Source organism: Nycticebus coucang, chromosome 21 (assembly GCF_027406575.1).
Source record: "Nycticebus coucang isolate mNycCou1 chromosome 21, mNycCou1.pri, whole genome shotgun sequence".
Taxonomy (NCBI): domain Eukaryota; kingdom Metazoa; phylum Chordata; class Mammalia; order Primates; family Lorisidae; genus Nycticebus; species Nycticebus coucang.
Genome location: NC_069800.1, coordinates 50,298,416 through 50,315,229, shown reverse-complemented (window position 1 = coordinate 50,315,229; position 16,814 = coordinate 50,298,416). Strand labels below are relative to the sequence as shown.

The window sequence follows — 16,814 nt, the reverse complement described above, 5'->3', positions numbered from 1 at the left end:
AGGAGAGTTGGAGACTCGAGGTCCTAGCAGGAGGACCATTCCTAGTGGCTGCCAGAGATGTAGAGGGAGAGCCCAGTGAGGCTGGGCACCAGGTTCGGGGAAGAAGGAGACCCCAACTGCACCCCAAACAGAAGACCAAGTTTACTGGGATTTTATTAGGATTTAGAGGTCTGCACAACCCCTAGCTAGGGGAACAAGAAGGGCCTGGGCCTGGTTCTGAGCTACAGGCACACCTCACCTGTAAATGATGTTGAGGGAGTGCAGGTAGCCAATGGCGCTGGCCACCTCTGCAGCGTAGAAGCGGGCCCGGGGCTCCAGGAACCGGCGCTCTCTCTGCAGATGGAAGAAGAGCTGGGGGTGGGGGAAGGTGTGTTAGAGGAGTTCCTGGGGCTCCAGCTTCTAGGGTACAGAGTAGGGCCCCAGGACCCCCAATCCGTGCAGCTGGCCAAGTCATCCCTCTCTGAGCTGCCATATATTCCTACCAAAGAGAGCATGCTGGCCCCCAGCCCACACAGCAGTCCTCGGTATCCAAATGTCAACAAGAGAGGAGAATAATTAGCACTGATTATACACCTATGGTGTTCCAGGCTCCCAGTCGGGCCCTGTTATATCTCTTAGTTCAGGTAATCCTCACAACGACCTTCAAGGTACAAATATTGTGTCCATTTCATGTAAGAGGATGCTGGGAGGGGTCAGAATAGTTAGATAACTTGCCCAAGATCCACCTAGTTGTAATTGGCAGAGCTGAGATTTGAACCTGGGTGGGTCAAGAATGTGCTTTTCCACTAATCAAGCAGATGATAAATGATATGGCTGTCAAACCGAGCCCAGGCTAGATGTGCCCATGGGCCACTTGCTTCGGCCTATTTTGTGAGCATGGAAAACACTTCAGTTAGGGATGCTGGACAAAAACTCCCCTGAAGTAGAGCTTCTCAGGGGTCAGACTGAAAGGCATGAGGTCTCTCAGGTTAAATCTGGGGTCACTGAGTGGAGCCTTGCTACATTTTGTCATCTTGCCCAGAGAGACAGAATAAAGTCCAGGATAGTGCCCTGTCTCAGCTGGGCTTCTGGGTCACCAGATGGCCTTGGTCAGGTCTCTTTTTACCACAGTGACCGGTCAATCCCACCCTGTGGCTTATGGTGTGCAATGGGAATGCTGGGAGTCCTGACCACAGAGTTTCTCTTAGCATTGACCTCTCCCAGGTCTATCAAAAGGAGTCGTGGGCAGTTTGGGTCACGAGCCAGGAAAGCATTACGGCTGGGAGTCCAACAGACCTGCATTCAAATCCTGGCTCCACCAGGTATGGACTGGGTGGCTTTGAGCAGGTGGTTTACTCCCTAAGCCTCCATTTCTTTGACTACAAAATGGGTCTGTTGGAAGGATGAGCTGACATCATTCCAGAACTTTCACACAGTCGTCATGTGTTTTGGATGGCTCCCAGCCACGAGCTGGCCCAGGGAAGCCTCCCTTGGGGCCCACTCACCTCTCCCCCATTGACATAGTCGAGCACGAAGTAGAGCTTCTCGGGAGTCTGGAAGGAGTAGCGCAGGCCTACCAAGAAGGGGTGCCTCACATTCTTCAGTAGCACATTGCGCTCTGCCATGATGTGGCTCTGCTGTGGAAGCACACAGACGGGGTCTGTGTCACGGCCCCCACATCCCTGGCACAGCCCAAACAGCCTTGCTGGTGGGAGTTTCCTGCCCAGAACTTTCCCATGCTCCTGCTCAATCACCCATGATGGCTCCCTATTGCCCTCAGAGCCAGGCCCAGGCTCCCTGTCTGACATTCAATGTTCAGTGAGGCCAGCCTCACCCCTAGCCACTCCCTGTGGGTGCAGCTCCAGTCCCTGGAGGCCCTGCCCTTGGGTTAAAAGGTGAAGTACTTATGATGACGCGTAAGTGAGTTCCAGGAAAAATCTCTAAGGGAAAAGAAGCCCGAAATGATCCACGTGCGTGCCTTTGCTTGAGCTATTTCCCCTGCCTTATGTCCCTCAAGAAATCCTGCAAGGCCAGCTGCAAGGCTGCCTTCTTCAGGCAGACCTCCTCTTCCCCCCATCCCATAATGTCCTTATTAACATTAATCACACTTTCCTGAGCCCTCCAACTTCACATTCAGTCATCTGGGGCCTGCTCCATCCTATTGATGGGGCCATGTGTAAAGGGACTCAAGTCAGCTGAAGCATCAAGAAATCCAGGCCTTCGCAGAGGCATGATCCCACACTGCACAGTTGGCAAGCCTGGCACCTGGAGAGGACAGAAGACTTGTCCACTGTGGTGCCCTGCCTGAGGGAAGGCCAAGGCAGGGACAGGCCCCCTGAAGGCCCTATGGGCAAAGTGGCTTGGCCTGCCTTCTTAGAGAAGAGTCAGCACTCTGGACCCCTCTGCCCCACCCAGACTGTCTCTGCACCCAGATTCACAGGCCCCTTGGAGGTGGGACCCATTTTTAAAAGCCACCCTAGCCTGGGGGTCGAGAAGCAGGAGAGGAAATGCTTGTGCCTCAGCTCTGGTACCTCTTTCCTCTTTAGGATGGATTTTTTCTGCAGCACCTTCACTGCATAGAACACCCCGTCAGTCTTGTGCTTGGCTAGGAGGACCTGAGCAGAAGCACAACACAAGGCCTTGTGGGTGACTTTGGACTTGCTGATGGACAGGCCCTCCTGCCAATCTTGCTTCCATCCTCAGGTGGCACACAGAGGCTGGAGGAGGCACAGTGGGGGAGACCAGACCCCCACCCCCCATCCCCATCAAGTTATTCACCTTCCCATAGTTCCCCTTGCCGATGACTTTGAGGAAGTCGAAGTCTGTGGGCCTGGCGCTGGGGGAAGAGGAAAAAACTCTGATCAGCATTCTTGAATTCTGAAAACCTGGTACCCAAGGACATACCTTGCCTTCTTTTTAGCTTTAGGGCTCAGAAATGTAAGAAGCCTTCTAGAAGTCACAGGCCCTTGGCCCTGAAGAATGCCCCTTCTCCCAACCAAGGGAGGGCTTATAAGAGTCACCCCTAGGCCAAGTGCAGTGTCTCACGCCTATAATTCCAGCACTCTGGGAGACTGAGGCAGGTGGATTGCTGGAATTCTGGAGTTCGAGACCAGCTTGAGCAAGAACTAAAACCAAATCCCTAAAAATAGCCGGGCATTGTGGTGGGCACCAGAAGTCCCAGCTGCTTGGGAGGCTGAGGCAAGAGGATCACCTGAGTCCAAGAGTCTGAGGTTGCTGTGAGCTATGACACCACAGCACTCTGCCAAAGATGACAACAAAGTGAGACTCTGGCTCAAAAAAAAGGACTCTCTCCTGCTCCAGGGGGGCTTACATTCAAGTTGACAACAGACAAGGTGGAGGTAAAACCAGAAACCCTGCAGAGGTGGCAGGGTTCTTGCCCCCCAATTCCAGAAAGGGCCTGAAGTGAAGAGTTGCTAACAAGGCAGATATTACGGGGGCTCTGCCTGCAGTGGGTTCAGCAAGAGCAAAGGCTGGGAAGTTAGTGGGAGGTAAAGCTGAGGGAGAGTGCTCGGTCCAGACGGCAAAGGGTCTTTGAAAGCCAGACCAGAGAACTTGGGTTCTATTCTCAGGCGAGGGAGCCAGGTAGGAAAGCTACTGGAGAGACCTAAACTCACTTTGGGTTGGCTGAAGGTCCCAGTTGGATGTTCCCATTGGCCCTGGAGGGCTAAAGACAGTAAAGAAAGAGTTGATTAAGATCAGCAAAACCCTACTCCCTGGGCCTCCCTTTCTTTTCCCGACCCAGGCCTTGATTCCTTCTCCAAAAAATCTTCCTTCCATCTTTCATCCTTTTCACCCAACAGGCTGCTGACTATTGTACCAATCGCATGAGTGAGGAAACAGGTGCAGAGAGTTGTCCAAGGTCTCACAGGCAACCAGGCTGGTCCTCAGGACCATTTCCCTGATTTTTCTCTTCCATCAACCTTTTTTTTTTTTCAGAAAAATTCAGATTCTTTTTAATGTAACACTTGTTTTTTCCCCACAGTGCAAGCTATCTATATGTGAATCAGATATTCGTTACTCCATTTAAGTTTTTTCCAACAACTTGATGGGATTATCCTTGAACATACATCCCAAGAAATACGAATGAATGTTTTGGTTCCTCAAAGAAGCCCACCTATTTCTTGGAGCCCTTGCTCACATCTCTTCTCTCTTTACCCTGCCAGAAGTCCTCTCCTGTGTGCTCTTGGTGACCCCTGGCAGCCCCCAGTCCTGGGACAGCCCAGGGGGCTGGCTGGTGTTTCTACAGATCCTTAGCCTTGGAAGGAACTGAGCCTCTGGGGATGAGTGGGGTACCAAAGCCACTCACCTGTGGACTGGGGGGCCCGGCCAGGCTAGTGTCCATCTGTGGCAGTGATCAGCTGGGCTCTGCGGGCACAGGGAATAGCAGACATGAGAAAGCTGGTGCTAGTGAGTTAGTGTCACCTCTCCAGCGCTTCAGGAGCCATTGTCCTCTTGGTCTCCCCCAACCTTTGCATCTGCTTCAGTGGGAGTATCTCCTACCCCAGAGCCTAGCACCCCCAGTATAGACGAGACGAAAAATGACGACTCTTGGACCAGCCTCTCTAACCAAATTTCTCAGGAGGGATGGAGGGTGCAGCCCCTCCCAGGCTAAGTCTTTTCAAGAATTGGGGACATCCAAGGCAGCAAGACCCCCTGTGAGCTAGGGCATCTCCAGAAGTCCAACATGGCCAGGGCTGGAAGGGCCCCTGCAGGGCATATAGACTTCATAGGTGGGGAGCCTGAGGCCAACAGAAGGACTTCCCCAGGGACACACAGTTGTCGAGGTGCAGGCTGGGCTCTCCAGAGTCCAGCTGGCAACCCTGAATTACCATGTCGCATCCCAGCTGGGCTTTCTGCTGACTATTATTGCCTTACCACAAGGAATGGCAGCTGACCTGGGGCCTTGGGTCAGCTGCCAGAACCGCAGAGAGACTCAAGACTGGCCACGGTCTGTTTGAAGTGAAACAGCAGAGGCTGTGACTAGCTAGCTAGTCTACGCAGCCAAGAGCACAGTGTGGAGGAGGCCAGGGCGCCTAGGGCCTGGATCAGTGTACTTGGGGTCCCACAGCCTCATCCTTGCTTGCAAGGTCAAGGCCAAGAGCAGAGATCTCACCTGAGAATCCAGCTGCTCACAGGAGCTGCTGAGCTCTGTGCACCCCAGGACTGTAGGCTTAGCCCATTGTGGGGCCTGGGCTGTGGCCCAGCCTCTCTGGGTAGAGATCACCTGTCTCTACTCCCTTGAGGGGGGTCCTAAAGGCACCCTTCCCATGGCCTCCTTGGAAACTGAGAAAATAAAGGGGATGGGAGGGGACGCCCCCAGCCCTGCCAGGTTAGAACTGCTGAATAGGGGGAGCAGCCTGGCTCCGGCCAAGGCCATGGGTCTGAGCTCCTTCAGACAGCCCACCACTCTGCCACACCCTCTCCGGGACTGACCCTGATGGCCCGCTGCCAGGCCCTGCCCTCCCTGGCCCCATGTACCTGTATAGCCTGAGGAGAAGCCTCTGGGAGAATCAGCAGTTGGAGCTAAGGACGGGTAGTGGACAAGAGAGCCTCTCTCTGTTTTCCCAACAAGGGCCTAAGTGTCTGTGTCTGGTGCCGGCCTGACCCCAGCACTGAGCTCGCAGCTCCTGGCAGCAGTGAAGGGGTTGGCTGATGTCACACAGAATCCAGCAGAGCTTACGATGGGACTGGAAACCTCTGTTCCCTCAGGGACATCATCTCCCCCGGAAAGTGGGGTGGAGGGGGTGGGCAACAGCCCCAGGAGAGCTCATTAGTACATGTGTGACTGCACGTGTCAGGTGTGTGCGTGGTGTGCACGTGCAAGTGTTTGGACATACTTGTGCTTCAGTGAGTCTGTGTGGTGTGTCTGTGAGACTCTATTTCAGGCAGTTATGTCAGTGTGTGTGTGTGTGTGTGTAAGCCTGCATGTATGTATCGGTGTGAACACATCTGCACTTTTGTTTTTTTGAGACAGAGCCTCAAGCTGTCTCCTTGGGTAGAGTGCTGTAGCATCACAGCTCACAGCAACCTCCAACTCTGGGGCTCAAGCGATTCTCCTGCCTCCGCCTCCCAAGTAGCTGGGACAACAGGCTCCCGCCACAATGCCCAGCTGTTTTTTTTTTTTTTTTTTTTGGTTGCAGCCATCATTGTTTGGTGGGCCCGGGCTGGATTCGAACCCGCCAGCTCAGGTGTATGTGGCTGGTGCCTTAGCTGCTGGAGCCACAGGCGCCGAGCCACATGTGCACTTTCTTGTCAGCGTATGTGTGCCGTGACTGTGCATCACTCGCTTTCCACAGTGTGTGCAGCGTGGGTGCAAGTGTGTCTCAGCGTGCCTCTGTGTAGCCTGTGCTAACATGTCTTCATATAGGGTGAGGTGCTGTGTGTATGCGGGGGAGAGTGAGTCTGTGTGTGGGAGTCTATAGGTGTGTGTGCAGCGGAGTATGGCTTTATATCGCTACGTGTGTGTGCCAGTGTAAGCACATTGTGCATAGGTATGTCATCGTGGGTCTGTTCATATTGGTGTGTATCAGTAAACTTCTGTGTGAGTGGGGGTGTGTGTGCGCATGTGTACAGGGCCTGTTTGTAAGAAGGTATGATCCCTGGGGCTTTTGCAAGCCTGGTATTGACCATCTGGGATGAAGACAAGGCTCACAGACCTTGACCATGGTGGCTGAGAGCCATCCATCACCCAAGGCCTGCAGATGTTCCAAAGGTGCTGGCTTCTTTGCTGAGCACCTTCCCCTGCCAGCCGCTGAGGGCTCTGGCCCAGTCTGCAGGGCAGGCCTGGCTGGCACACAGCTCTACTGTGTAAGAAGCAGGGTCCCTGGGGGCGCCCTGGCTCAGGAAGGCCTAGCCATCTGTAGCAATGGAGCCCTTCCTCTCCCCAGGAGTTCAAAGGGGTGGGCCAATGTTCTAGGAAATGAAGGATTTGATGGGTCTAACACAGCCTGCCCCTCTGGAACTTTCGGTATGGCTATATCACTACAGGAGGGGGACCCATGGGGCTGGGCCAAGGGACTTGATTTGGGAGAAAACTAAACCCACTGTCCACAGGGGTACAGTCGGTGGGCTTTGAAGTACAGGGGACTTGGAGGTGCTGGTCAAAGGACACTGGAGTGAATGATCTCAAAGCCTTCCATCGTTCCACAAAGTGTAAGTGTTGAACCAATACACAACCAGTAAGATGTCATGTTGATAAAACACACACCCAGAACAAGGACATTTCTTTTCAAAAACAAGACCCTGATGGGGCCTTCATTCAGCAGCATTATTTATAACAGCAGATCTCAGTGCTAACAGTAACCTGAATGTCCCACTACAGGGCGCTTTGGAATACCTGTGGCTATCACAGCCCTCCCTCTTGACCTCACATGGTGTTCAGATACTGTTCCATTCCTCTGTTCCCCTTTTCTGTTAAACTTCTCAAAAGGGTCATCTGGACTCATTATCTGTCCTCCTCTTGTTTTTCTCTTTTGAGCCCACTCGGAAAGGGCTTCCATCCTGACAGTCCTGTGAAACCGCAGACCAGTGACCTCCATGTGACACAGCTAGGGATGCATTCTTCCTCTTCACCTGATTCAGGTTCTCTGAAGCATGTGGCACACTCACTTTACCCAGCCTTCTCCATCTCTTGTGCTGGGTTTTTCTCCTTTTGAAAATCATTAAACATGGACCTATCCGAGGGCTTAGTCCTCGTACCTCTATCAACACTTGTCCCTTAGCTGATTGCAACCAGTTGAATGGCTTCACCAACTACATCCGACAACTCCCAAATTTATCTCTCTAGTTCCGACTCACTCCTGAGCTCTGGATAGTTCACTAGTTAGATGTGTAGTGGTGTCTCAGTCTTCACATATCAAAACAAAGATTCTCCCTCCCATGCCTTCCCTTGCCTGCTCTTCCAGCAGCGTTTCAGCTCAGTAATGGCACCATCACTTACTCAAAAAGTCAAGCCAGAAACTTGAAATTCACTCTAGAAACCTTGTGCCCTCACCCTACTTCCTCCCCATCATGAGATCCCATGAAAAACACCACTGCTGCCACAGCCATCCCGCCTGCACTCCCATCCTCACTCACGTGGATTATTGCAAAAGCTTTTTCACCAACTTCCTGCTTCTATATTTTCTTTTTTACAAAAGAGTTGTTTCGAGACAGGATCCCACTATGTTGCTCATGCTGATCCCAAACTCCTGGGCTCAAATGGTCCTCCTGCTTCAGCCTCCCAAGTAGCTGGAACTGCAGGCACGAGCCACCATACCCAGCTCTTGCCCCTATATTTACCCACTACAGTCTTTCTCTGCTAAAAGCCAGGCTGAGTCATTCAAAATGTAAATCACATCATGTACCTCACAATCTCCCCTGGCTTCCCCCCCACCGCCCCACATGTAACCCAAGGCTCTACCTCGGTCCTGGCGAGTCCATGGACCTGGCTGCTGTCTCGGTCTCCACTGTGGCCTCCGTCAGCCTCTTCCTGACTTCCCCAGTCTCTCTGGTGTTCTCCTGCTGTCCCTTAAACACACAAAATGCCCTCTGGCCTCTGACTCCTTGCACTTCCTTTTTCTTCGGCCTAGACCGTCCTCCCCAAGCATGTGCACAGCTGGTTTCCACCAACATCTCAGAAGTCTCTGCTTAAATGTCCCCTCTTGCAGAGGCCTGTGCTGATTGCAGGTGACAGGTCATCTTAGTGTGTCTGCGACTCAGGGGTTTGAGTGCTTAGACCGGCACAGTTCTGCGCAAACCAGTCCTGCTCATTCCCTACACACTTCTTCTGCTTTATATTTTACCTTGTAGCACTGAGCAGACTCTGATGCCTTTTATGCAACTATTTGGTTTTATTTTGTTTCAGACTAGAACGTCAGCTCCATGAGGACTGCTACTGAATCGCCACCACCTCGCACGGGCCCTGAAATGCAGTAGGTGCTCCATACACATCTGACTACCAATATTTCATAAATTTTGGTACATGTACAAAATGGGAAATTATGCAACCAAAAATCTATATGTAAACCTACATAAATCAAAACAGCAAAATATGGCCAGGCGCAGTGCTCACGCCTGTAATCCTAGCACTCGGGGAGGCTGAGGCAGGTGGATTGCTTGAGCTCACGAGTTTGAGACCAGCCTGAGCAAAAGCGAGAACCCCATCTCTACTAAAAATAGCAAAACTGAGGCAATAGGATTGCTTGAGCCCAAGTTGGAGGTTGCTGTGAGCTATGACGCCATGGCACTCTACCCAGGGCGGCAGCTTGAGACTCTGTCTCAAACAAAACAAAACAAAACAAAACAAAACAAAAAAACAGATTCGGCACCCATAACAGTGGTTATGGTGCCAGCCACATACACTGAGGCTGGTGGGTTCAAATCCAGCCCAGGCCAGCTAAAACAACAATGACAACTGCAACAAAAAATAGCTGAGCGTTGTGGCAGGCGCCTATAGTCCCAGCTACTTGGGAGGCTGAGGCAAGAGAATCACTTGAGCCCAAGAGTTTGAGGTTGCTGTGAGCTGTGACACCATAGCACTCTATTGAGAGTGACATAGTGAGACTCTGTCTCAAAAGCAAAACAAAACAAAAACCCAGCAAAATATATATGATACAATGTCAAGCAAAAAAAAAATTGTTTCAAAATGGTAAGTGTGCTAGGAGTATGAATTCTATAAAAGAAAAAAGAAGAGGGCAGTGCCTGTGGCTCAGTGAGTAGGGCACCGACCCCATATAGAGCCCACCGAAGGTGGCGGGTTCTAGCCCAGCCCCAGCCAAACTGCAACAAAAAAATAGTCGAGTGTTGTGTGGGCGCCTGTAGTCCCAGCTACTCGGGAGGCTGAGGCAAGAGGATCACCTAAGCCCAAGAGCTGGAGGTTGCTGTGAGCTATGACACCACAGCACTCTACCGAGGGCGACAAAGTGAGACTCTGTCTCCAAAAAAAAAAAAAAAATTTTTTTTTAATAAAAAATAGATAAATAAAAATGAAAAAAGAAGACATGTATACACATACCTTCTGTGTGTACAGATACAGACACACACAAAAAAGCTGGAAGGTCATGACCCAAGGTAACAGTGGGTTGTGTTAGGTCATTTTTATCTTTACACTATTGTGGACAGTTTCTCAAGATGTTGCTGTGCAGTTAATATTTCAGTACAAAGTCCTGCTTGGAACTTCCCAGGGCCCATCACTACCCTCCCCCATCACCTTGACTGTGACCCCACGCCTGTACAGGTCTCAGTACCTGAGGCTTTCTTCTCTCTTACACCAATGCTTTCTGATTTTCTGGCCAGAGGCTGGACATCAATATTTTTTCCTAACTTTTCAGACCTATAGAAGTCCTGGTGAATTCCCAACGGGGTCACCCAAGCCCCTGCATAAGCCATCAAGCCTGTCCCTTAAGCCCATCTGTCTCCTAACTTGCTACAGCCTAGACTTGTCCCCTCTGTCCCATCACTATCTGGACCTTTTACATCTCCCTGGACCTGCTGAATGGGATGAGGGGTGGTGGTGTCACACCGCTCTCTCTCCTTGGAACATTCCCCCCAACCAACCTGGTCTGCTGGGCTAAGCCTCTCACCACCTGGAAGCCAGACCACCTCCTGATCTCATGAACCCTCTTCTTTTAGGCTTGTCTTCACTCCACTGCCAACCCGGTTCAAAGTACCAGCTTGATCTTACTTTGTTACTGTAACCCCCCAGGTCAGGAACTTACCATCATCCCTGTCTTAAGGAGGAAAAACTGAGGCATGAATGGGGACATGACAGGATTAAAGACACAATTAATAAATGACATCATTAGCGTTTGTATCCAGGCAGCCTGACTCCAGAGCCCATGGCTGGAATTTCAGGGAGAAGTTAGAAAGTTAGGAAGGAATGAAGTTAATGGGAAGGGAGTGAGGACATAAGTTGGTTAGTTAAGGAGGAAGAAATTTAGGCAGCTGTGAAAGCAGAGAGGGGTTGGGAGGGAAGGAAATAAAGAAAGGAGGGAGAGAAGACAGAAGACAGGCGGGAAGAAAGGAGGGAAGGAAGTAGCTAGGAACAGAGTGAGCTAAGTAACCAGTTAGTCCGTTTGGTAGACCAGTAGGCCAGCAGGCAGGTGTCCTGCTCACAGGCGAGCCTCTCACCTGGCAGCTCTGGGTCCCAGCTCAGGTCCTGGGGAGCAGCCTGGAGCTCGGCTCTGTCCTCCGCTCTCTCTGCATGATCCTCTGACCTGTAGCCCAATCCTGACGCACAGAGCAACCTTCCCAGTCAGGAGCAACTTGTCGCCCACTTGCCCAGTCTCCCAAACCGGCTCAAGTTCAACCTCCCAGCTTTCCCAGCTGAGAGCTGGCTTCAGGACCTTCCAGTTATTAATTAACCACTGGACCTGAATTACCATGCTGGTGGCACCCACTGGCTCGGGACAGGCCCTGCCCTGGGGACCCTCTGAACCTTCAAAAGCTACTCCATAACTTAAGTTGTGTGACCTTGGGCAGGTGACTTCAGCTCCCTGAGCCTCCTGTGAATTAGTGATGATGGCATGTCCTGCCTTGAGGGAGGGACTCTGATGGCCCTTTCGACACTGGGAATCACCCAGCCTTCTCAGGGCCCAGCTGGAATGCTGACTCTTCCACACACTGTCCCTGATCCCTGTGCTCAGTGCTGACTCTTCCACACACTGTCCCTTCTCCCTCTCCTCACACAACTCTCTCTTCCACCCTTCCCTTGATGGGGGCCACCAGTCTCTCCTTTTGCCTTTCCCATTTTTTTAGACAGAGTCTTGCTCAGGTCGCCCTAGGTAGACTACCCTGGCATCATCATAGCTCACAGTAACCTCAAACTTTTGGGCTCAAGAGATCCTCTTGCTTCAGCCTCCCAAGTAGCTGGGACTACAGGCATCTGCCACAATGCCAGGCTAGTTTTTCTATTTTTAGTAGAGATGGAATATTACACTTGCTCAGGCTGGTCTTGAACCCCTGAGCTCCGGTGATCCATCCTCCTCAGCCTCCCAGAGTGCTAGGATTACAGGTCTGAGCCACTGCGCCTCCTTTGGGCCTGTCACAGACAGTTACAGGGATGGGCAGCTCATTCCCTCCTGAGCCAGTCTCTGGCATTCTCTTGTGTGGAGCCAAAGCCTATCACCCAGAGCTGTACTGGCTAGGAGGAGAATCGCAGCTGAGCTAAAACCCACACCCTACTCTTCCCTTCGGAGACCAAAGGAGGCAGCTTTTTTTTTTTTTTTGAGACAGAGCCTCAAGCTGTCACCCTGGGTGGAGTGCCATGGCATCTTAGCTCACGGAAACCTCCAACTCCTGGGCTTAAGCGATTCTCTTGCCTCAGCCTCCCAAGTAGCTGGGACTACAGGCGCCCGCCACAACGCCCAGCTATTTTTTTTGGTTATAGCCGTCATTGTTGTTTGGCAGGCCCCGGGCAGGATTCGAACCCACCAGCTCAGGTGTATGTGGCTGGCACCTTAGCCACTTGAGCCACAGGCGCCGAGCCAGGAGGCAGCTTTCTTATGCTGTGTTCTAACTCAGGGCAGTGGCAGGACCTAGCCTCCTGGACAGATAGGAAAAGCTCTGGCCTGGGCCGTGCCTATGACACAGTGAGTAGAGCGCCGGCCCCATATACCGAGGGTGGCGGGTTCAAACTGCAACAAAAAATAGCTGGGTGTTGTGGTGGGCACCTGTGGTCCCAGCTACTCGGGAGGCTGAGGCAAGGGAATTGCTTAAGCTCAAGAGCTGGAGGTTGCTGTGAGCTGTGATGCCACAGCAGTCTACTGAGGGTGACATAGTGAGACTCTGTGTCAAAAAAAAAAAAGAGAGTAAAGCTCTGCCCAGTGATCCCTCCTTAGCGGGCACCTCAGAGCCTGACTTTCACTCTGCTGCTTCCATTGCCTTTAATTATTGGGGGGGTGGGGTGGAGGAAAAGCAGAAAGAGGGAAGGAGGGAGGGGGTGGGGCCTTGGTGTGCGTCACACTTTATGGGGGCAAGACATGATTGCAAGAGGGACTTTACCTAACAATTGCAATCAGTGTAACCTGGCTTATTGTACCCTCAATGAATCCCCAACAATAAAAAAAAGAAAAGAAAAAAAATAAATAAAAATCAATGTATATGCGTGGCAGCTGTGGCTCAGTGAGTAGGTGCCAGCCCCATATACTGAGGGTGGTGGGTTCAAACCCGGCCCCAGTCAAACTGCAACAAGAAAAATAGCTGGGCATTCCAAGTTACTCTGGAGGCTAAGGCAAGAGAATCGCCTAAAGCCCAGGATTTGGAGGTTGCTGTGAGCTGTGATGCTACAGAACTCTACCGTGGGCGATAAAGTAAAACTGTCTCTACCAAAAAAAAAAAAAATGTATGTATTCATTATTTCAAAATATTCAGGGAGTACAATTGGTTTTCTTACATGGATACCTTTTATAATGCTCAATCTGGGCTTTGAATGTGCCCTTCACCCCAATAGTGTCCACGGTACCAACGGGTAGGTTTTTACCCCTCCTCTCCTATGTCCCCCTGCCCCTTGATTTTCCAATGACCCTTACATCTCTGTGTGCCTGTGTGTGCCCATTGTCAGCTCCCAGTTATTAGAGATTATGCATGGTGTTTGTGTTTCCATTCCTGAGATACTTCACTTTGGATAGTGGTTGGGCTCCAGTTCCATCCAGGTTGCTTTAGTGAAAGACTTTGGCTGAAGGTAAGAGAATGCCAGAGGCTGACTCAGGAGAGAATGAGCTGACTGTCCTTGGAAGTGTCCTTGAAAGGCTAAACAGAGAGGTTGGCGGCTTCTGTCACGACCCTTCCATTAAAATGTCTACCACCTTCCAGTCAGTTTAATGACTTAAAAAGGGGCTGCTCTAATTAGCTCAGAGGCACCTGAGTGGCCACACTCCCTACCTTCGCCAACACACACACCAGTCCTCATGTGTCTGGCCCCCCGCCCAGACAGGGGAGGCAGCCCAAGTGCACAGAGCAATTCAGGGCGGGGTCCGGGTCCTGCCCCGTCCCTGGAGCTGGTGGCTGCTGCTCCACCAAGCTCCTCCTCCCCTGCCCTCCCAGAGAGGGTTTGATTGCATAAACTGCAATCAAAGAATTCCAACTTACAAAGGAATGTCAAATAAAAGGTAAAAGCTTCCCTTCCAGCCCATCTTCAACCTCATTTCCAGAGGGAGCTGCTATTAACCAAAGGGTGACAGTTCTTTCAGATTTTTGTCTTTGTTCTAATCTACAAAGACAAAAAAATCTACAAAGCTGCAGATATTTTCTTCCCAGAAAAACAGGCCATGCTAAATATATCAGTGTTTTTCAAACGTTTTTTTAATCTCACGGCACACTGAACCTATAGTTAAACTTCTGAGGCACACTTAAATTACATTGATTGAAAAAAAGTATAAAACAAAGAATATATTTGAACTTCTGAAAATAATTTAATTAATGATCTTTAAAAATTTTCACAGTACATCTAAGATCCTCTCATGGCACACCGGTTAAAAATCACTGATATAACAATCCTTTCTTTTTTTAATGACAGTCTCACTCTGTTGCTGCCCACACTAGAGGGTCATGGATTTATAGCTCAGAGCAACCTCAAACTCTTCGGCTCAAGAGATCCTTCTAGCCTCAGCCTCCTGAGTAGCTGGGACTCAAGGCACCTGCCACTACACCTGGCCAATTTTTCTATTTTTAGTAGAGACAGGGTGTCACTCTTGCTCAGGCTGGTCTCAAACTCCTGAGCTCAGGTGATCCACCTGCCTCGGCCACTCAGAGTGCTAGGATTACAGGTGTGAGCCAACTTGCCCAGCCTGGTACAAGGTTTTCAAGGCTCAACCCTGTTGTAACATGTGTCAGAACATGTTAGAAATTATCCCTTTTAAATATTTTTTAGTGTGTCTTTTTTTTTTAATTTCAGATTAATATAAGGATAGAAACTGTTAGGTTATATTGTTTGCATTTTGTTAGGTAAAGTCCTGGTTGTAGTTGAGCCCTTTACCCAGGTGTGCCATATATCCCTACATTGTGCCCGTTAGGTGAGAGCACACCAATCTTCCTCCCTCCTCCCCTGCCTCACCTCTACTTGAATTTAATTGTTTTTCTCTTGTGTGGGCTGTAGTTAGAACAGTATTCCTTTTTATGGCTGAATAATATTCCACTGAATGGATATACCACCTTTTGTTTATCCATTCATCTGTCTGTGGCTATCTGGGTTGTTTCCACCTTTTCGCTATTGTGAATAATGCTACAATGAGTACTGATGTACAAGTTATCTTTTCGAATCTTTCAGGTGTATACACAAACCTAGGAGAATGGCTGGGTACTATTATTATTCCATGCTTAGCTTTTTGAAAAACTGCAGAACACTTTTCCACAACAGCTGCACCATTTCACATTCCCACCAGCAATGTACAGGGTCCCAATTTCTCCACACTCCACCAACATTTGTTTTGTTTTGTTTTGTTTTAGAGACAGAGTCTCATTTTGTCGCCTTTGGTAGAGTGCCATGACATCACAGCTCACAGCAACCTCTAACTCCTGGGCTTAGACAATTCTCTTGCCTCAGCCTCCCAAGTAGCTGGGACTACAGACACCGGCCACAATGCCCGGCTATTTTTTTGTTGCAGTTTGGCTGGGGCTGGGTTTGAACCCACCACCCTCAGTATATGGGGCTGGCGCCCTACCCACTGAGCAATAGACGCCACCCATCCACCAACATTTGTTATTTTCTGTATTTTTCATAACAGCCATCCTAATGGGTTTGAAGTGGTACCTCATTATGGGGTTTTTGGTCTTTCTTTTTTTTTTTTTGAGACAGTCTCACTTTGTCACCCTCAGTACAGTGCTGTGGTGTCATAGCTCACAGCAACCTCAAACTCTTGGGCACAAGTGATTCTCTTGCCTTAGTAGCTGGGACTACAGGTCCCCACCACAACACCCGGCTGTTTTTAGAGATGGGGTCTCACTCTGGCTCAGGCTGGTCTCGAACCTGTGAGTGCAGGGCAATCCACCTGCCTCGGCCTCCGAGTGCTAGGATTACAGGTGTGAGCCACTGTACCCAGCCTCTCATTATGGTTTTAATTTGCATTTGCCCAACACCTAATGATACTGAGTGTCTTGCTATGTGCTCACTGGCCATTTATACATATCATTTTTGAGAAATGTCTATCTAAATACTTTGCCCATCTTTAAATTAGACCTCCTTTTTGTGTTTTAGGAATTCTTTATATATCCTAGATTTTAAACTCTTATGTGATTTGTGACCTTGGATGATGCCTTACACCTATAATCATACACTTTGGGAGGCTGAGGCAAGAGGATCACTTGAGCCCTGAAGTTTGAGGCTGCAGTGAACTATGATAAGGCCACTGTACTTCAGCTGTTTTAAGAGACAGAATAAGACACTATGTCTTAAAAAAAGGGGACTTGAAATATTTTCTCCCATTCTTTAGGTGCTTCTTACTTTCTCATTAATGTCATTTGATACAAAAAAGTTTTTAATTTTGGCTCTGTGCCCGTAGCTCACTGGTTAGGGTGCCGGATGCATACACCGAGGCTGGTGGGTTCGAACCCAACTTGGGCCTGCTAAACAACAATGACGACAACAACAACAAAAGCCAGGCATTGTGGCGGGCACCTGTTGTCCCAGCTACTTGGGAGGTTGAGGCAAGAGAATCACTTAAGCCCAAGAGTTTGAAGTTGCTGTGAGCTGTGACAAGGACGACTTAGTGAGACTCTCTCTCAAAGAAAAAAAAGATTTTAATTTTGATGAAGTTCAATTGATCTGTTTTTCTTCTGTTGCTTATGTTTTTGGTATCATAGCTAAGAATTCCAATACCGAGGTCATGAAGATTTACTCC

The 16,814-nt window shown here is 50.0% G+C and overlaps 1 protein-coding gene across 10 annotated transcripts in view; it reads right to left on the bottom strand.

Annotated features, from left to right (window-relative positions):
* Nucleotides 1–11,334, bottom strand: part of SGK2 (serum/glucocorticoid regulated kinase 2) — a 28,024-nt gene extending 16,690 nt beyond the window's left edge. The window contains exons 1-7 of one of the 10 annotated variants that reach the window (XM_053573374.1): nucleotides 11,110–11,334; nucleotides 4,307–4,365; nucleotides 3,615–3,664; nucleotides 2,758–2,815; nucleotides 2,511–2,594; nucleotides 1,485–1,616; nucleotides 239–351 (exon numbers count right to left, since the gene is read on the bottom strand). In XM_053573374.1, the coding sequence (XP_053429349.1) occupies nucleotides 239–351; nucleotides 1,485–1,616; nucleotides 2,511–2,594; nucleotides 2,758–2,815; nucleotides 3,615–3,664; nucleotides 4,307–4,342 (473 nt within the window). In that variant the 5' untranslated portion in view covers nucleotides 4,343–4,365; nucleotides 11,110–11,334. Of the gene's footprint in view, nucleotides 1–238; nucleotides 352–1,484; nucleotides 1,617–2,510; nucleotides 2,595–2,757; nucleotides 2,816–3,614; nucleotides 3,665–4,306; nucleotides 4,366–5,478; nucleotides 5,583–8,401; nucleotides 8,521–11,109 lie in introns of those variants that run through there. The other 9 variants (XM_053573378.1, XM_053573373.1, XM_053573372.1 and 6 more) reach the window with 9 other exon arrangements.
* Nucleotides 11,335–16,814: the final 5,480 nt, after the last annotated feature.